The sequence below is a fragment of the Eublepharis macularius genome, chromosome 15, assembly GCF_028583425.1.
Source record: "Eublepharis macularius isolate TG4126 chromosome 15, MPM_Emac_v1.0, whole genome shotgun sequence".
NCBI lineage: Eukaryota > Metazoa > Chordata > Lepidosauria > Squamata > Eublepharidae > Eublepharis > Eublepharis macularius.
The window spans coordinates 25,406,449-25,427,076 of record NC_072804.1 but is presented as its reverse complement, the minus strand read 5'-3'; the positions used below and the strand labels follow the sequence as shown (position 1 = coordinate 25,427,076).

General features: G+C 41.7%; 1 protein-coding gene across 4 annotated transcripts in view; it reads left to right on the top strand.

The window, feature by feature from the left end:
• Window positions 1–20,254, top strand: part of CRACR2A (calcium release activated channel regulator 2A) — a 76,112-nt gene extending 55,858 nt beyond the window's left edge. For all 4 annotated transcript variants that reach the window (XM_054998709.1, XM_054998707.1, XM_054998708.1 and 1 more), the window contains 9 exons: window positions 4,229–4,274; window positions 5,567–5,658; window positions 7,169–7,490; window positions 9,047–9,179; window positions 11,287–11,368; window positions 11,976–12,090; window positions 15,118–15,219; window positions 16,608–16,684; window positions 17,916–20,254. In XM_054998709.1, coding sequence (XP_054854684.1) covers window positions 4,229–4,274; window positions 5,567–5,658; window positions 7,169–7,490; window positions 9,047–9,179; window positions 11,287–11,368; window positions 11,976–12,090; window positions 15,118–15,219; window positions 16,608–16,684; window positions 17,916–18,006 — 1,060 coding nt within the window. In that variant the 3' untranslated portion in view covers window positions 18,007–20,254. The remainder of the gene's footprint in view (window positions 1–4,228; window positions 4,275–5,566; window positions 5,659–7,168; window positions 7,491–9,046; window positions 9,180–11,286; window positions 11,369–11,975; window positions 12,091–15,117; window positions 15,220–16,607; window positions 16,685–17,915) is intronic.
• Window positions 20,255–20,628: the final 374 nt, after the last annotated feature.

The following is a 20,628-nucleotide window of genomic DNA, read 5'->3' as shown; positions in this document are numbered from 1 at the left end:
TTACAATATAGACTTGACAAATGATGTACATCATATCTCTTGGGGTTCCTCATTCTCTCAGCCTCCACCCATCACCTGGTCCAAACCAGCAAGCAGGCAAGAAAGCTCAGTTCTCCAATGTGTGTGCTTCTGATTATGATATTCCTTTCAGGACACCTTTCCTCCCCAAATCCTATCTAATGTTTTGAGGTCCCCCGTAGAAACTGTCATAATCCAACGAAGCAATCCTAAGAAGAGTTACTCCAGTCTAAGCCCATTGAAATCAGTAGGCTTAGACTGGAGTAACTCTGTTTAGGATTGTACTGCAAGTATCTGTAATCCTGACACACACACACGCAGAGTCCCTAGTGCCTCAAGTCACCAAAAGGGTGGGATAGTCTTTTTTATTAAAAGTTCTATATAATTAAAAACAAACCTAAAAAAAACTACAATTACACATATACTAATAAAACAGACACAGCTAATCAATATACAAAAACAAACATAATACAGAAAGAAACAACAAAAACAAACAAACAATGTAAACTAAAAGGTTTCCAAATTTTTCCAAAACAAATAATCGTATCATGTCATATCTACACTTTCTCGAAGTAATGATTAACAGCTGTCTTTTTTCCTAATGTCAACATCAAGTGGGGGGAGGTATTCTTATGTGTGCTTTCATGTGACTAGGCACTTGGATAAGAGTTGAGTGCAGTCACACCATCTTATAAGAAAAGCCATTTAATAACTAGCACACATGCTCAGGGCCAGATCGATGGGGGGGGCAGGGGGGTAGTCTGCCCCTGGCGCCACCAAAGAGGGGGCGTTGGGCACAGCTGCCAGCCCCAGGAGCACATGGGCAGCAGGACAGGGGCACGCTTGCCGCATGCCCCCTGTCCTGCGGGGCAGGCAAAAGGCAGCGCTGGTGGCTGGGACGCCGCCTGCGGCATTCGCCTGCCCTGCAGGACAGGGGGCGCACGGCAAGCCGGCCGCCCCCTGTCCTGCGGGGCAGGCGAATGCCGCAGGTGGCCTCCCAGCCACCTGCGCTGCCACCGCCAGCTCCACAGCGCCCTCCCCGTGTGATGATGTCACGGAAGTGCCCAGCGCACATGCAAGTGGGTGGTCCTCAGTTGCCCTGGGCACCAGCAACCATAGATCCGGCCCTGCACATGCTATGTCAAAACAGATGAAATGGGAAGATATCAGCATACACACAGAGGTATTGAAGAGTACTGGAGGTAAACCCAAAGAGAAAAGCTAACTAATCTAGACTGAGAGTGATGTCACCTTGGCATTCGTCTTCCAAAGAATGGGCATAAAGTGGCAAGAAGGGCTGCTCTCCAGCCTTGGCACCATGTAAGCTTTTGCTCTCTCCTCCAGGGCTTTTTTTCTGGGGAAAGAGGTGGTAGAACTCAGTGGGTTGTCTGCCAGCACAGGGGGCAAATCCTGGTGGGAGGTGCTGCTCCTGGTACCACATGTGCACATGCAAAGTGCACGCACGCTTCCGGGACTGCGCAATGACATCACTTTGGGTCAGCTGGAACAAGGGGGGAGTTTTTTAAAGTTTAAATTGTCCTCAGTGAAAATGGTCACACGGCTGGTGGCCCCGCCCCCTGATCTCCAGACAGAGGGGAATTTAGATCGCCCTCCGTGCCGTGTGCGGAGGGCGATCTAGACTCCCCTCTGTCTGGAAATCGGGGCGGGGCCACCAGCCATGTGACCATTTTCAAGAGGTGCTGTAACTCCGTTCCACCGCGTTCTGGGTGAAAAAAAGCCCTGCTCTCCTTCTATACTTGGCATGCTTTGTTCAAACAAATGCACTGTTTTAGCTCATTGCCACCCAACTGGGATGAACTCTATGGGACCATTCCTTGCTGTGGGGTTGGCTTCCCAATTCCCACCAAACCTGTGTTACCTGAAGCCCCAGTGTTTTGCACCACTGATTTTTAGGGCTCCACCCTATCTACTTTGTCTCCCTATTGACAAGCTAGCCATACGGTTCAAGCTGCCTCTAGTTCTCATCTGACTGAACACTTCGCTACTTCCCTTTCTAACTAAAGGCTTTTTATGGTAGGTTCACAAAGGTGTGCATATTTTCCTAAGGCTTCTTATCCACAAGAATGTATACATCACAGATACTGGGAATTAATAATGGCCATGATAAGAAAAGTCAGAAGCCATATATTTAATATTGGGAAAGATAACTATTTTTCATCTTGTATTAAATGGTGAAGCTATGCACAGTATTACCATATTCTTTAGCATTTCACATAGTACAACAGGAACACTCTTGTGTACTTAAAGGATCCCTCTTCTCATTCCAAGAATAATAGCTGGAGCACCCCTGCTGTGTGCTTTGTTCTTGAACTCTGAAATAGCCTGCACTGCATTGGCTTTGAAAACCCTCAAAATTTTCATTTAAAAATGTTTGTCTCACAATGGACCTTTTTGTAGTTATTACTTAAAACAAGTGCGACTCAAACACATTCAGCGATGTTCATTATCTTACCAGGCAGTTATAAGGCTGATGGTGAGATGGAAGCAGGGCACTATTTTTTTGTTATCTAGTCGTGTCACATAAGAGCAATGGGGGAGGGATTGTTCTTTTGGAAAACATATCCTAGGAAACATAACTGCTGCCTATGTATCAATGACATTTTTATCCTACCCTTTTCCCAAGGACCTCAGAGTTTTCATCAATTGTTCTACAGTATCATGAGTGGAAAAGAGCAAGAGACCAGTAGCACCTATAAGACTAACAAGATTAGTGGTAGGGTATCAGCTTTTGTGAGCCACAGCTTACTTCAGCTGTATCTAAAGAAGTGAGTGGTGGCCAGGGCTCATCTTGCGGGGGAACATGCCGGAACACAGTAGTTGCAAAATAGTAAAGAGTCCAGTAGCACCTTTAAGACTAACCAACGTTATTGTAGCATAAGCTTTCGAGAACCACAGCTTTCTTCATCAGATGCAGGGCTCATTTTGAGGGAGAATGTGCTGGAACACAGTTCCGGCAGTTCCCCAAAGAGGTCCCATGTCAGGTGGCCCCGCCCATGTGACTCTCGGCCATTTGGGCCCGTTTTGGCCTGGATTGGGGCTGAAACAGCCCGGATCAGGCCTCTGACGGGTGGTGGATCACTCTCCCACTTAACAGCAGCCCGATCCTGACCATTCTAGGCCCCTTTTCAGCCATTTTCAGCCCCTTTTTGCCATTTTGGGCCCAATTTCGTCCCTGAATGGGCAGGATTGGGTCCAAAACAGCCAGGATAGGTGATGTCAGGGGGTGTGGCATATGCAAATCAGTTATGCCAATGACACACTTCTGGTGATGTCAATGGGCATGGCATATGCTAATGAGTTATGCTAATGAGGTATCCTAATGAGTTCCTCCAGCTCTTTTTCTACGAAATGACCCCTGGTTGTGGCTCATGAACGCTCATACTCTACCACTGATTTTGGTAGTCTTACAGATGCTACTGGACTCTTTCTCTTTTCCACTGCTACAGACAAACGAACACACCTACCCATGTTGATCTAGTATCATGAGTGTTAGTCAAATAAATTTCACCAGCTACTCCATGTCACATGGTGTTTCTTTGGTGCGCTACAGTTGCCAATTGGGTGACGAAAAAAACATCCTTTCCCTTTAATAGACTTAATGGGATGTTATTTATCTCTATGCTGTAAAGCGCATTTTATTCAGGCCTGTGGGCCTAAATTGCATTAACAACAACAACAACAACAACATTTGATTTATATACCACACTTCAAGATGACTTAACACCCACTCAGAGTGATTTACAAATTGTGTTATTATTATCCCCACAACAAAACACCCTGTGAGGTGGGTGGGGCTGAGAGAGCTAGAAGCTGTGACTGACCCAAGGTCACCCACCTGGCTTCAAGTGGAGGAGTGAGGAATCAAACCCAGCTCTCCTGATTAGAGTCCTGCACTCTTAACCACTACATCAACTGGCTCTCCAGTTTGGTAAAGACAAATGCATTAAAGACAAGATGCATCTGCCTTTATTTAGAGAACAATTAAGTGGCAAGGGGAAGTGGCTGTAGCCTGTGAAGTGCTGCTATGCATAAAACTACCATTTTAAAAAAATAATATCAAAATCTTTTTCATGAGCAAAATAGGGACAAGACAGGGACAATTATTTTTTTCAGGGAAAAATACCCCAAACCACCGGGACTGTCCTTGGCAAAGGAGGAATGTGACTTATATCTCAGTTTCTCCCTACAGAGAAAGGAACAAATATCTAAAAGATGAACGTGACATGTGTTTACAGGTAAACAAATTCCACTTAATGAGCCTAGTTTTTTCTGACCATTTTCTGATTAATCAGCATATAGATGTACAGTAGAGTTGGGCATGAACTGGAAAAAAACAAAGCATGTGATTCGTCACGTTTCATGAACCATGATCTTTCATGAACCTGCCCCGGTTCGCAAACCAGTTCGTTTGGTTTTTGAAAGCTTCACTTCCAGGTCAGCAAATCGTCACTTCTGGGTCAGCAGAAGGTCACTTCAGGGTCGGCAGAAGATATGCAGAAAGCCCAACCCCCGTTGTCTAGGAAACTGATTGATTGGCGCCAGGCTGTCTGCAGTGACGAACCGAAAAATGAACCCAAAAAACGGCTAAAGTTCGTGGCAGTTCATTAGAAATGGGCTCTGACAAACTGCCGGTTCACGAACCACGAACTGGCCTCATTCATGCCAAACTTTGGTCCATATTTCAGTTTGTGCCCATCCCTGTTTTACAGTGTACCAACACTCCATCTTCTACTTCAATTCACTAGTTTGGGAACTGTGTGGGGGCTGTAGTTAATATACTCTTTTTTAAAAAAAAGGATTCTGACCTCTGCTATTTCGTTTGTACATAGTAGTACAGTAGGAAGTACAATAGGTTCTGAATAATGGTTGGGGGAGGAGAGTGCTACCTGAAAAAATACTGTCGATGATTTAACTTTATTGTGCCTGCAGCTACAATTCTGCTTCCTGCCTCCTTAGTCACTGCTGTTTTTGTTCTTGAGTCTATGTACACATTTATAATATGATCATGCTTTGCCTCCCTCCATTCAGAGCCTTTACTGTTCATGTACCAAAAATGCAAAGAAAAAAAACATGCCTCATTCTGCCTTGAAGAATCTGCATTTTCATTGAGGCCCCAGAAATGGCAAAAACTGGCATTTCAGAGAAAGGGAAGCCTCCTTGCAGATATAGACAGCTGGTATGCTTAACGTAATCTATAGGAAGTTCTGCAGTGCAGAGCTTGTATTTAGAGAAGCATGAATCTGTTAATTTCAGTTCTTGCTGTGCTTGCAAAGGCCACCAAGGAAAATCTCTATCCTGACCCACCAAATGGTTCTGTTCCAATTTGTTTTAATTAGCTGTTCAGTTTTTTGCAGTTGTTATATTTTATTCTCTAAACCATTTGGAGATTAAAAGGCAGTAAATAAACATTTCATTGACTCCAGCTGCAATCCTAAGAATAGTTTCTATTGGATAAAATTGGACTTATGAGTAGAGCTGCCTAGGATTGCTCCCTCACTCACCCACTTCAATAAAAATGTTTCTCTAGAAATGCAAGAAGAGTGGTCCGACTGCCAGCTGGAAACAAAGGTCAGGGTCAATAATTGGCAAATATGTGGAAGCCAAAGTTTCACTAAAGAGGTAAGTCTTTTAATGTTATCATATGCAAACTTTAGCAGAATGAAGCTAGTAGTACCTCCTATAAGACTAAGAAAAATTTGTGGTAGGGTATGTGAGCCACAGCTCACTTCAGATACAGCTCACATTCTAGCTTTATCTGAAGAAGTGAGCTGTGGCTCACAAAAGCTCACACTCTGCCACAAATTTTGTTAGTCCTTTAGTTGCTACTGGACTCGTGTTCTTTTCTACTGCTACAGACAGACTAACATACCCATCTTGATTTAGCAGAATGTTATTCTGATAGATGCAGGAAACAGTTCTTTGTTGAACTGTTTATTTTCTGCACTTTTTATTTGTGGTATTGTCATCAGCTGTGACTCAAGCGACATGCAGCAAGCTTTTGAGTAAAACTGCAGCTAGAGGCAGCTCTGTCATGATGAGACAAGAGAAAGCAGCCATGGGTGGTTGTTTTGGGGTGTCATTAAATCTTGCAAAGTAAGATACAGACAGATCTTGCCTAGGGTGCAATCTGCCAAGTCTGTTGAAATGAATAGTATCATTGAATGTATTTGGAATTGGACGGACAGCTTCATGACAGCAAGTGTGATGTAGTGGCTAGACTAGGTTAGACTAGTATCTGGGAGATCCAGGTTTGGTTTCCCACTCTGCCATGAGTGACCTGGAGCCAGTTGTATGCAATTAGCCAGATCTATCTCGCAGGGCTGTTGTTAGGATAATATGGAAGAGGAGGATGTTGTAAGCCATGTTGTATCCCCATTGGGAAGAAAAGTGCGGGTATAAATGAAGTACATAAATCCATGAGCTCTTAATGATAAGAATTAAATACCAGTAACACAAAATCACCTGGTAAACAAGATTTTATTTGAACCATTTGGATTTCAGCTGGAGAATCCTCTGAAGATTTTATGTGATCATTTAAAACATATTTATCCTGCCTTATGTTTTCAGACACAAGGCCACAAAATGGAATACGTTGCAGAGCTATGGAAGGCTTATTCCATGAATTTGGGAAACCTTGACTCTCTCAACTGCCATCTTTATTTTTACAGAATGTACCAACCAATGGATGTTTATTGAAATCAAAAGTTGAGACTAATCTGGGGCCTTTTCTGCATGAGCAATTTCCTCCTCTCTTTCTGAGCGTTCGCTCTTCAAGGATCCTTGAGGAGAAATGGTATCCTTCGGCCACTGAGAAGCCTTTGCTATGCATTATATAAGACCTCCATATACAAAAGCCATATGCGACAGGGACTGTAATAAGGAGGGCAATTAGCAGAGACCGAGCAAAAAAGCTAGCTAGATCCAACCCAAGATCTAGCACTCTCTGCTTATGACATTCATATCTGATACCTACTGAAATTATTTATAATATCACATTTTGAATTCAAATCTCACGTTCCAATTTTGAACTCAAATTCCAAATTCAAGACTTTTCATTCAGAATTCTACCATGATTATCGTGCTCAAAACTATGCAACCTTTGGTAATGTTTTTCTTAATAATTTCCTAGCCAGTCTTCAGAGGAAGATGATACGTTCAGCTTCTCAAAGAGAAGAAATTCCTTTGGCTTGAATGGGCCTATTTCATTAGAGGCGGACTCCACTAGTGATGCGCGGCTGACTCAAAAAGGGCACCTCCAAAGAATAATATCAATTGAGGAGGATCATCTGCCTCAGCTCCTTGATCGGCCGGGAGATGGACAGTTAACCAAATGGTTAGAAGAAGAGGAAAACATCTCACCAGAAACAAAAACGGACAGAATCCAGATAAAACTCCCTTCTGAACCTTCTTCTCCCAGAGGACAGCCAGTGGGGAAAGAAACACTGTCAAATGTAAGGCGGAAGACGTTACATTTTAATTTTTGCTTTTGCAAAAGCGTTAGGTAAATTCTCTGAAACTGAACCATATTTTTTTCAGATCTCTCTATATGAATGAGGGACTTGCGTCAATAAGCGTTATTGGTGGGAGTATATTCAGCCAGTGTTGTGATTTTTAGTACTCACATTATGAAGTGTCAGTCCCAGTTATTATATACTAAACCTGCTGAGATGTCTCGTTCTGGAACCTGCTGTCATGTCCTCTAGAAGTTCATCTTTGTCACATCTGTGCCTATCAGAGTGTAAGGTGCTCCCTCACGCTTTTTTAGTGTTTCTACCTGTCTTTGGTGTCATGCGATGAGGAAGAGCAAGGGAGCGGGGCTTCTGTTTCCTCAGCTCTCTCTTCACCACTATTGAGAAAGGCTGTTCATTTTAATCGGACGTTCAGTCCAATTTTGTTCATAGTCAGCCTTTCCCACTGAGAAACAAGGTTGATTATATGGTGTAAACCAAAGTTATCAACAAGCATGAGCGCTCTAATAAGTAATGGTTTCAAGTAGGTTGTCGTGTTAATTTGCAGTAAAACAGCAGGATTTGAAACTTCAAGGGCAAATTACAACATGAGATTGCTGAACTTGAGTTCATTCACAGGATCAGAACAATGGACTCCCTGGGGCTGAATAGGGACATAGGATTATTATCTCTCTAGAGATGCTAATTTCTGCTCCAATCAAGCTGCATTGTACCATTATACCTTTACTTCCTGACCCCCTTCTCTGCTTCACCCCTTCCACTTCATGACTGGGATATAAAGGCTTAGGGATCCCCACTCCCCTTGAAGGTAGGAGTTTGACTATTGGAAGTTTATACCCTGAAAATCTTGTTGGACTCTGTAATGCCACTGGATTCAAATCCTAATGTCCTAATAAACAGTAAAATCAAAAAGAGTCCAGTAGCACCTTTAAGACTAACCAACTTTATTGTAGCATAAACTTTCGAGAATCACAGTTCTCTTCGTCAGATGCATGGAGATGCCTTTTCTATGTTCCATGTTTCCTCTGGTATGTAAAAGCAAACACATTAGTATTAAGGTACCATGTACATCATTTCTCAAACTGCACATAATAAGGATCATTTTGAATTAACATATTTTAGATAATGAGTTGAATGGGTGAACTTATGTTAGCAAGGATTTCAGCTAAAGGTCAACAAAGTGGGTAACCAAATTCTGTTAAATATTTTGATGTGCTTTGAGCTGGGGCATGCTTTGTTGTGGATGTTAAGAGCAAGGATAGAGAGATGGCTGCTTTTCAGCTAAATATTGACTCCCCAAACAACTCACAGGAATTAGAAGACAATACAATAAAACATGTTCCTTGAGGAAGGACGTATCAGCCAGCTGCTCCTTGTATCCCTCTAGTGTCCCATTAATGGCAGTTAGAAGCTGAAGGAGACAAACTACCAAACTGTATTAAAACAGGTGTTGTATAAAATCCTTCTATGAAGGATGTCCCACTAATCACAGATACTGTGCCACTGACTGAACAGCCGGTGTTTGTGCTTACTTAAAGGAGAAGCGACCATATTCTGCCCCAGATCGTTTATTCAAGATCGTTTTTGTGGGCAATTCAAGTGTGGGAAAGACTTCCTTTTTAATGAGGTTCTGTGAAGATCGTTTTTCTCCAGGCACTGCTGCTACTGTAGGTAAGTTAAAGGAGACGCGTGCAAGTCCTCAAACAACAACAACACACACATGCACTCACACAGATTCATATCACACACACATATGTGTATGTTATAATGAAATTTGATAACTGCCATCATTCCAAAAGAAATGTGAATGTCTGGCAACTCTGAGGTAGAATTAAAGCCAATGTTCACTTTAAAGGTCCTGCTAAGCTTCTTGATGTCACCTCTGATGCCCCCAGGATCCTCACCTCATGGGGACCCCTATTTTGATCTCACTTTATCTTAGCATGGACTAAAAAATAAAAGATGGAATCTGCATAAACCAGTGTCAAAGGACAGTGAGTCACGCCAAGGGCCGCTCCTCCGTCAGTCATGCAGAGCCCATCCCAAAAGAACTTCAACCAGGGGTCTATTTCCACAAGGACCTTGGAACCTTCACCCTGAATACTTTGATATTAATGAACAACCTAGATTTCCAAAACAATAAGCAACAGACTGATTCCAGACAGTCCACATACCCCTTCTTAACAATTAACAACAACAACAACATTCAATTTATATACTGCCCTTCAGGATGACTTAACACCCACTCAGAGAGGTTTACAAAGTATGTTATTATTCTCCTCAGACAATCACCCTGTGAGGTGGGTGGGACTGAGAGAGCTCTGAGAGAGCTGTGACTGACCCAAGGTCACCCAGCTGGCTTCAAGTGGAGGAACGGGGAATCAAACCTGGTTCTCCAAATTAGAGTCCTGCACTCTTAACCACTACACCAAACTGGCTCTCAGGAACAGGAAGGTTTCTGCCCTTTCTTAATCATGGCAATCACCCAGCCACAGTTCTATTTTTCCAAACCTCCCTAATGAAGCATTTCTGATACTTTTATGCAAACCAGGAAAACCCTCCTTTACAATATTAACAGAACTTCCTTATCAAACTTGTCCATTTCCAGGAAGATTGAATTTTTATCACTCCCCCGTTCAGAAGCCTGCCCCCCTTCCCCTCCTCGATTCTGGCTAAAAGGTACAGCAAGTTATCCCTCAGCCCCAGTTTCTGTAGCCAGTTTGGAACTCCTCCATTTACCCCAACATCACTGTTGGCATCTCTCAGACCTACTTTGCTGCACTTTCTTCCCCTGCCTGGTCAATTTCCAAGCTCTCTGATGTTTCTCCCCCTCTCATTGAGATTGGGCGTGTATATCTTTGGTTCACTCTTTTTTGCTTCCCCATATAGAAAGGTAGCTGTTAGGGAAAGGTTTGGGGTTTTCTGGGGTTTTAAAAATCTCTCTCTTGCTCTCCCGCTCTATTTTTCGTAACAGTTATTTAATTTGCCATCTTGTTAATTCAATAAAAACCTTTTCTTTAAAAATGCTTATTCTACCTCATTGTTTCGGGTGTTGTGCAGAATCTGGTTTAAGATCCTAATTAGAATACCTGTGCTATACATATAGAAAAGAACAAGAATCCAGTAGCACCTATAAGACTAACACAATTTGTAGTAAGATATGAGCTTTCACAAGCCACAGCCCACTTCTTCAGATACGGTATCTGAAGAAGTGAGCTGTGGCTCATGAAAGCTCCTACTCTACCACAATTTCTTTTAGTCTTATAGGTGCTACTGGAGTCTTGCTCTTTTCTACTGCTACAGACAGACTAACACGGCCACCCATCTTGTGCTATACATGCGCTTGTTCCGTGTCAGAAAAAGAGACAGCTTTGCTCATTACGGGCTTTCACACGGATAGCAATTTGGGTAACACCTCCCGAAGCAGCCATTTCCTGGTAGCACCCCCGACTCTGTGTCAGAATTCCAAAGGTTGGGGATCCGTGCCCTACATGATTGTGTGAAGGGGAGGGGCTATGGCTTGTGATCCATCCAATCAAACACAGTTCATCAGCCCTGTATGGCAGCCCAAGAAGGGTTCAATGAAATTTCTGTGGGACTGCAAAAATTGAAGGTGCTTTTTAAGTACCTGACAAGCTATAATACATGGCTGGTAAGTTTTAGTCACAAGTTATGCAGACATGCTTAAGTCTCATGTTAGAAAGCTATGCATTTTCTTTAACAGGTGTCCTTGAACGAAACCACAATTCATTGGGACAATGTACTGTTTCCTTTACAGGCTTGGATTACCGAGTGAAAACAATAACAGTAGATAATAGCCAGGTGGCGCTGCAGCTCTGGGACACTGCTGGGCAAGAAAGGTGAGAAAATCCCCCTCATGTCCTTATGTCATGCTCATCGAGAAGGAGCGTTATAGAGCCACCTTTGGATTCTTGAAGGAACATCAAACATCCCTTTTTTTTATTTAAACATTTCTATCTTGCCTTTTCTAACTCAAGGCAGGATTATTGCTATAAAGTCAGACAACAGACATTGGGAAGTGGAATAAACCAAGGTGAGAAGTCTGGGGGTTAACCACAAATCTGAAAAGGATTGGAAGCAGTGTGGGGACTGAACAAGGAGAGTAAGGAGAGGCTCTTTTCAACCAGTTAAATGAGCTTCTCAATAGATTGTGCCTGAAATCGTCAAAGCAATTTTTCTGTTAACGTTGGGTGTCTGCCCAATTGCAGACTTCTTTGAATGTACAAAACATTTCAAATTCTCAGTTTCAAAATAGAATAGTTGCTCTTGTCTGCTTTATTGTTATGGTGCTAATTTCTATTTATTTTGTTTTATTGCTAATTTAGTGCATTTGTTTTTATCATGTTTGTGGGCTGCCTTGAAAGTGTGGTGGAAAGGCAACACTTTAATTTTTTAAATATATAAATGATACTGTTGAAAACTCTCTTAAGAGGTTGTGATTTGCAGGTATCATGGCATTACTAAGCAGTTCTTCCGAAAAGCTGATGGTGTCATTGTGATGTATGATATAACAGCAAGAAACACATTCACCGCTGTGAAGCAGTGGTTGGTGAACATTGAGGTAAGATGAATGAGATATAAATACAATGCAGTCAGGATGTATCTTGTGGTTCTTTGTACAGGCTCATCTTGGGAGAAGAAAGCAGAAAAAAGAATGCCTTATATAGTATCCACTATTTCTGTCCCATTTATATCCCAAAGAAGTCAGGGAAGCATACATGGTTGCTTCATTTCTGTCCTCATACTATTCCTATGGGGTAGGTTAGACAGAGAGACAGAGATTGTCCCAATGAATATCACAGATAAATGAGGATTTGTATCTACTTCCCAACATTCAAACTTCTGCACTGTACAGAGTGCATATAATGTAAGGTAAAAAAGCTGCTTTTTAGCATGCATTTCCATCTGCTTAATAAATTTACATGTATATACCTTGTTAATGGTTTTTTTCAGATGGGTAGCTGTATTGGTCTGTAGTTGAAGATTTGAGTCCCATAGCATCTTAAAGACCAACTAGATTTCCAGGGTATGAACTTTTGGATTCAAAGCTTTCTTCTTCAGATATCTGACGAAGAGAGCTTTGACTCTTGAAAACTCATACCCTGGGAATGTAGTTGGTCTTTAAGGTGCTACTGGACCCAAATCTTTCTCTAGTTAAAGGCTTGTGAAGTTTCAAAATTAGTATTAAATTGGCTTTTTATTATATTGTACCTGTTATTTTTATTAAATTTTCCAACCCCTGTCTTTTCCAATGACACTCAGGGGTATTTGCAATAAACGATAACACCACAAAACAAATCTAACTTGCATCAACAGCAATGCTACCTGTGAACAAGATCAAAGATAACAACTAGAAGTGCTAACAAAGATGGCCCACTCCAGAATAGCCATGCCACGGTAGAAAATACTCTGCTGAGGGCTTTATGGAACCTTAGTTCTCAAAGAGGACCCACCTGAACATACAGCTCCTCAAGCATTTTAAAGACAAGGAACCAGAGGAGGTAGCCGTGTTAGTCTGTAGTAGCAAAATAGAAAAGAGTCCATTAGCACCTTTAAGACTAACCAACTTTACTGTAGCATAAGCTTTCGAGAATCACAGTTCTCTTCGTCAGATGCATCTCACAAAAAGAACTGTGGTTCTCAAAAGCTTATGCTACAATAAAGTTGGTTAGTCTTAAAGGTGCTACTGGACTCTTTTCTAAAGACAAGGAAGACTCTTACAAGAACACTTAGAACTCAAACTCATTAGGTTAGTGGTGTCAAACTCATTTATTATAGAGGAACAGATGTGGCACAAGTGCAACTTAATTAAGCCATTTATGAGCCATACATTTAAAAAATTTATCACCATGTAAAAAAGTACTAATTTTATTATTACAAATTAATTTATTATTAGTGGTAATAACTTAATTAGTATTTACTTTCATGCTAGATACCAGAGCTGCAAAATTTACAGGAATTAGGCTGCTCTGCCAGCGTAGTTTCTGCCTTGATTGTTTCGTGAAGGGCATCCACTAATAAAGTTTACAATTTCAACCTGGCATGTATTCTTTGCTTCTTGACCCTCTTGATATTCCCGTCAGAGATTTCCTACTGTTCCTTCAGAGTGGGATGAATAAGGGATTAAATTCTAACAGCCTGAAGTGTCAAATAGTTTCAGCAGTGTGGTGGTGGAGAGTGGGTACCCACTCTCTATGGGTACCCCTGGTGCGGTTTTCATAGCAAGAGACTAACAGAGGTGGTTTGCCATTGCCTGCCTCCACAGCCGTCTTCTTCGGAGGTCTCCCATCCAATTATTAACTAAGGCTGACCCTGTTTAGCTTCTGAGATCTAACGAGATCAGGCTCACATGGGCTATCCAGGTCAGGGAGTTTGAACAGTACTGGGAGTTAATAAAGGGCCTAGCTTATCTTTAAGAATTAGCCAAGGCTTGATGCCATTACTTGTGAGTTGCACCAGAAGCGGCATCATTGACCAGGGCCCTGGGTGTATGTACACTTCAATTTTTCTGGCCTGCCTCCTCCTATGGGAGCTCATGCCCCCTCCTGCTGATCAGCTGGTGATTGGCAGGCAGAGGCATGAATTGCTGGGACTTTGACCATTTGTGGGCTCCCGGCATCCCTAGGTGACTGCCCTCTTAGGACTGACAAGACAGCGTGTGGGCATAACACAAGGGCATTGCACACCACAAATGACTTCTGTCACTTCTGAGCATGGTTGGTTCAGACCTCCCATGACTGGCTAAGGTGGTCTCCTCTTCGCTGCTACTGCAATAGCAGAAAGAGTGTGTACTCCAGGGAAGTCAATTATCTCCCAGACATCAAGTTAAAAGGAAGCCTTGTACTAGAGAATTATCTTCAAATTAAGGCAAAGCATGCTCTCCACCTCTGAAACTGGCTGGCCTGGCACCCCCTCACGCATATACAGCATCATAGCTAAAACTGAAAACAAAAAACAAAATACTTGTAGTAAAATTTATTGGGTCTGTTAAAGGTTGAGAACAGAGGTAGAATTTGGTAGTCCTTGTATTAACAATGTTGGAGATCAGTTCTAGTTGATGCACAAAGCTAAATTGTGTTCGCTTGTGTTAGAGTATGTTTTTCAGGTTTATCCTCCTTCCGTTGACAAATCCCTCTCTTTATCAGCTGAATTCTCAAATTAGAAATAGGTTGTAGGCAGCCACAATGGTCCAAAGCAAAACTTCCAAACAAAAACAAAAGCCACATTACACCACTGTTATTGAAGATTAGAATCTTTTAAGGTGACACTTGAAGAAATGTAATTCTTCTGTACTGTGTTCCCTATTACATTGCATTTCTAGTTAGCAATACTAAACAACGCCAGTCAAAACAATATGTCATTTCATTTCTATTTATCATTAAAGAACTGAAAAAATAATTTCTGGGGGAGTTCTTATAAAGGACATCATGATAACAGCCATAATCTTAATAGAACGAATCGTTTACCCCTTTTCCTCAGTCTAAAACAATATCTTTCATGATAAATGAATGATTCACTGCCTACGGGTCTCCTATTAACATTTTCCAGACTTTCTGGGCACTAATATCCCGTGTTCGTTGTGTCTTAGGAGGCAACAGGGGAGAACATTCCTGTCCTTTTGCTCGGTAATAAAACTGATCATGAAAAAGAACGGGAAGTTCCCCGTGGATTAGGAGAGCATCTAGCCAAGGTAGCGTATGTATGTATGCATGGAAATATTTATCAAAACATTTAAAAACACTGTTTTAGTCTGGATATTTATTTTAAACTGCTCGTGGCCTGTTTTTATGGTCTATATTTCAATACTGGGCTGGATTTTTATGCTGGATTTTAATTAATACATTTTAATGTTTTATCTTGTTTTTATTTTGTAAGATGCCTAAAATTTTAAATGAAGAATTGAAATCTTTCTTTGCTGATTGGTGGTTCTTGGGAACTACTTGGACAATAATTTAGTCAATGAATGTTGCCCTTCTGTGACCTGTGGAATACGAATCACAGGCAGTTACATGTGCTTTGTTAATTGTTTGTTTGCTTATGTTCATGTCCCACCTTTTTCCCCAGTGGGGGACCCAAGGCAGCTTTGTTCAACTAATGCATTTGATGTTGCAGTGTTATCTGGGAAAAGGAACTTGTTTTCACATCATGCATTCCAGATGTAGAGCTATGTCCTTGATCGTTTCCTGCTTTGCCTACATAGTTATAAGGCAGGTTCATAATCTGTTTCTGATAATAAGGGAACAGAGTCCTTCTCTATCTGGTCTGAAATGCTAGGGAAGAGAGCAGAATCTCCTTTCGCAGGGAAGCTGTGGGCAGCTGCAGGATGTCATCTGCACTCCCAGAGAGGAGGAGGAGATGTCAGTGTGTCCTTGGCAATTTTTAAAGCTGAAAATTCATTGAGCAGCTGCTGCTCTCTCCCCCAAAATGGGGAAAAAATTAAATCCTGCCTTAAAATCATAGTTAACTTATGGTGACCCCATGTGGGGTGTTCATGGCAAGACACTAATAGAGGTGGGTTGCCATTGCCTGCCCCTGCGGCCCTGGTCTTCATTGGAGGAATCTCCAATCCAATTACTAACCAAGGCTGACCCTGCTTAGCTTCTGAGATCAGGTGAGATCAGGCTCTCATGAGCTATCCAGGTCAGGGCTCCCCCTGCCCCACACACTGATTACAATAAAACCAGGGGCTGCTGCAGCTCCTGTAAAAAACACTAGAAAAAGGGATAAAGAAAGATGTCAGTCCAGCAAGACTTTCCAACACTGTAGTAGCTTCTGTTAAGGAAGAATCTGCTTCCTTCTGCAGCTTTCTATAAAGATGGATATCTTACAACACCTATTCCTACCATAAAGAAATGCTATGTGGAGCAAGGCTTCTCCAAAAGAAGCTCCATACCAAAGAAAGAAAGAGGACCCTGAGAAATGAGGTTTAAATTCCAAAGTCTGTAATCTCATTGGTGAAAGTTTCTTTCTGTGCTCCAAGATGACTCCATTCCTCCTCTCCTTTGTTTCTGCAATTTTCCATAGACTCTTGGCAGAAGACTAATACAAGCACTCTCTTCCCTCCACATTCTGTTCTAGGATTATAATTTAATCTTCTATGAATGCAGTGCCTTGTCCGGTCACAACTCTACTGAGTCTGTACTTCATTTGGCAAGGTAAAGAAGAGAGCTCTTGTGAACTACGGCTTACCAGATACTATTATAAAGTCTAGTAGCCACAATGAGTCAAAAATCTGATGTACCAAAAATTGGTGGCCAGCTTCTATGTTGCAAATATAGTTAATTGTGTTCATGAACATTCAGTTTTTCTTGTGTTGGCATTCCCATACATAAATGTTGGGAGTGCAATTAGACACCAAAGTCAGGCTTAGTTTGAAGATCATAGGCACTTTGAAACAGATGGAGATTAGTGGATGGTTGCATACTAACTACATGGAAAAGATTGGATGTGGGGGAGGAGCTAAAGCCCTGTAAGGGAGAGTGAATGTTCTGTTAGGAATTTGCCTTTGAAGTAGCCCTTAGGTTATCTATAGGTAGGGCTTTTTTTCAGCTGGAACACGGTGGAATGGAGTTCCGGCACCTCTTGAAAATGGTCGCATAGCTGGTGCCCCGCCCCCTGATCTCCAGACAGAGGGGAGTTGAGATTGCCCTCCGCACCATGGCCCTTCCCTCTGTCTGGAGATCAGGGGGTGGGGCCACCAGCCATGTGACCATTTTCATCAAGGGTGATTTAAACTTTAAAAAACTCCCCCCTTGTTCCAGCTGACCCAAAGTGACGTCATTGTGCGGTCCTGAGTTCCACCACCTCTTTTCCCAGAAAAAAAGCCCTGTCTATAGGGTTAGACTTTTTCAGTGCAATCCTAAGAAGAGTTATTCGAGTCTAAGCCCATTGATTTCAATTGTCTTAGACTGGAGTAACACTGCTTAGGATTGCACTGGCACAAATACCTCTTTATAGCCTTGATGTGCAATGTAAGTAGAATGTATTTAATTGTCATTTGCAAGGGATGGTTTGCATGCACTGGTAAGGATTTTCAATGTTCTTTCTTTTGCTACTTCTTTTTATAATGAATTTAGAGAATTCCATATCACAAGGCATTGATGGGCAATAGTTTAGCTGGCTTTTTAGAAAGGATCAGGAACATTTATGGAAGAAGATTATCAATAGTTATAAACCAGGATGAATCAATGGAAATTTGACATACAGTGGAATTTTCCTATGAATACTATCTGCTGGAGACAAAAAGCAGGAATTGCTGTAACCCACATGCTCTGTCCTCCTGAACTCCCCAGAAGTGTATGGCTGGTTGTGGTGGCAGACCGAATGCAGGATTAGATGGACTATTGGTCTGATCGATCAAATCAGTTGTTTTATGTTTCTTTCTAGGATTTTAAAAGAACAAGAAGACAAAGTAAAGGAGAAGACTGTTCAGTTGCATCAGGATTCTAAAAAAAAGTTGTGTTGTTCCAGACAGTAGGGGACCTGTGTGCACCTACTTTCCCCCTTGAATAAGGAAATGTAATTTCCCCCTTTGCTAATTTTATCAACTTGTCTTATGCTAAAGCATATTGGTTATGTTTATGGGTATTTAATTTATAGTTCAGACTGAGGTTCGAAGCAATTTGAACTGAAACACCTTATTCCTGTTCCCTCCTTGGAAAGACAAACAGCCCTTGGATGAAGTTAAGGAGGATTACTGAATACTGACAGTGTTAAAACTTCACAAAAGAGCCAATCCATTATCCTTTCCAAATAGATGTCCCCTGACAACAGTGCCACTCAACTGGACATCGGGAGCATTGAGTGACTGCCTGCCTGCTGCTCTTCCACCGCCTCACCAGACTCCGCTCCTTTGTGATGCAAAATAACACGAGTCTCCTTTACCCTTCATGAGATGTTGCTTCTGGAGGCAGAGAAATGTGTCACCTGTTTAGTGATTGGGAGACAGAAGGGCATTAGATAAGGACTGGCAATAATGCCTGGTTGTAGCCTTAGATCTTCATCAGGAGTCTCTGTAAGTTGCCCCATTGATCTGTTGTAACCCGCCCTGAGCCCGCTTGCAAGGAGGGCGGGATATAAATATAATAAATAATAATAATAATAATAATAATTATTATGGAATGTGTCATGTAATGTAGTGCTTTTTCGGAACTTGTTCTTTAGCGTTTTCCTCTGCACAAAAAAATGCCCTCTAGTATCTAAAATTTAAGAGCATTCCTAAATAATAAATAAAATGTAAAAAATAAAAGTTAATAGTTACATGTCTGAATGCAGGTAATGGTAGGGAAATGAAACTGTGGCAGATTGCCTTAAAATCCATTCCTCCACACTCGTGTTTGCAGATGGAAGGCAGTTTTTGTTACTTGAAACTTCTGGAGTTTGGGGGGGGGGGAAATACTGTAAACAAATGCATAAATCTTGCTGCTGTCTTCTTCAGCGCAGATAACTGAAGGCAAACAAGCTGCACACCGCTGTGTCCTCAGCTGATCTGTTGTGCAGGAATCTTTGCATACAGTTGGCTAGACCACTGGGAATCTGGACAAGATTTCCTACTGAGCAAATTAGGTAGACTATTACTTGCATGTTCTTCCCCACCCTCCATATCTCCATGAACTTAATTCTTGATTTGCACATTTTTAGGAAAAGCTGAAAAATTGTGAACAAGGAGAAGCACATTCATAGAAACTCTTGCAGGCTCTAATCCTAAAGCAAATCTACAGATACGTTTGCATTGCATTTATGACATTTAAGAAATGTAGTTCAAAACCAATATCTTACATTTTCACTGGCTCACCAGGGGCTGTCATGTCATTAAAGGCACTCTGTGTATTTTTTTTTCATTAAAGGCACTCTGTGTAAACAGCATTACTATACTGTAGCTCCAAGATAAGGGGAAACAAAAACACACAGTGACAGGAATATGGGGGGGGGGGCTGCAGCACATCAAGCTTTTTTAGTTGCTTGAGACATTGATTAATTGCTTGAGACTACTCATGTATTCCCTATGTGGGCAAATTGAACCTGATCCGCTTCCTAGGCAGGAACAAAGGAAAGTACCATGTCTTACCCTTCTGTGGAAGCACTGATGCCAGACATAAGAGTCCATGCTATCTGGGCTATTCTCGCTTAAACCACACTGCAATAAGTGGAATTATTCCCAAATGAGCATCCACAATTTTCCAGTGTTCATTCACATGATAAAGATTGGGTTCCAGAAAGACAAGTTTTTATAGTGTGCATTTTAAAAAATACGTGTAGTAAATGCACATTTGAGCAACTCTGTTTTTCCTATCCTTAGCCAGAGACTGCAAAATTCCATGTTTTTTAGTTCCCACCAAAGTCTTCCTCTCCTGCTTCTTAATATAGAAAGTTCACAATGATCTCCCACATCCATAGTGATCAATTTAGGGAAACAATCTGAAAAGTCACATTTGAATAAGAATTTTGTGTCTTTAAATACACGGGCATTGTTGGAAAAGGACTATTTTCATGCTGTTCTCTTTGGTAAATCTCCCAATTCCATTTATTACCTTTGTAGTACATTTATGTTCAACAACATTTTTGTAAGTAATATTATGTCATGTATATATGATTGACTGAAGAATAGGCATCAGTTATAATATTTTTGTTTAAGAAAAAATATTATTACAATTTCATCTTGAGTATAGAGAAACCATAAAAGAAATGTTTGCATCAGGGCTTTTTTTCAGCAGGAACATAGTGGAACGGAGTACTGGAACCTCTTGAAAATGGTCGCATGGCTGGTGGCCCCACCCCCTGATCTCCAGACAGAGGGGAGATTAGATTGCCCTCCGCGCCGCTCCAGTGGCACGGAGGGCAATCTAAACTCCCCTCTGTCTGGAGATCAGGGGGCGGGGCCACCAGCCATATGACCATTTTCTCCAAGGGCAACCCACTGAGTTCCACCACCTCTTTTCCCAGAAAAAAAGCCCTGGTTTGCATCAAAGTGGTTACAAGACTTCATGACATCCCTGCTACTTAGAGCAGTTACTTCAGGTTGCGACCTCTTTTTTTTGCAGTCATGACTCATGAGGCAAGATCGCTTTATTTTCATCAAGTCCTACACACAAAGCACTGA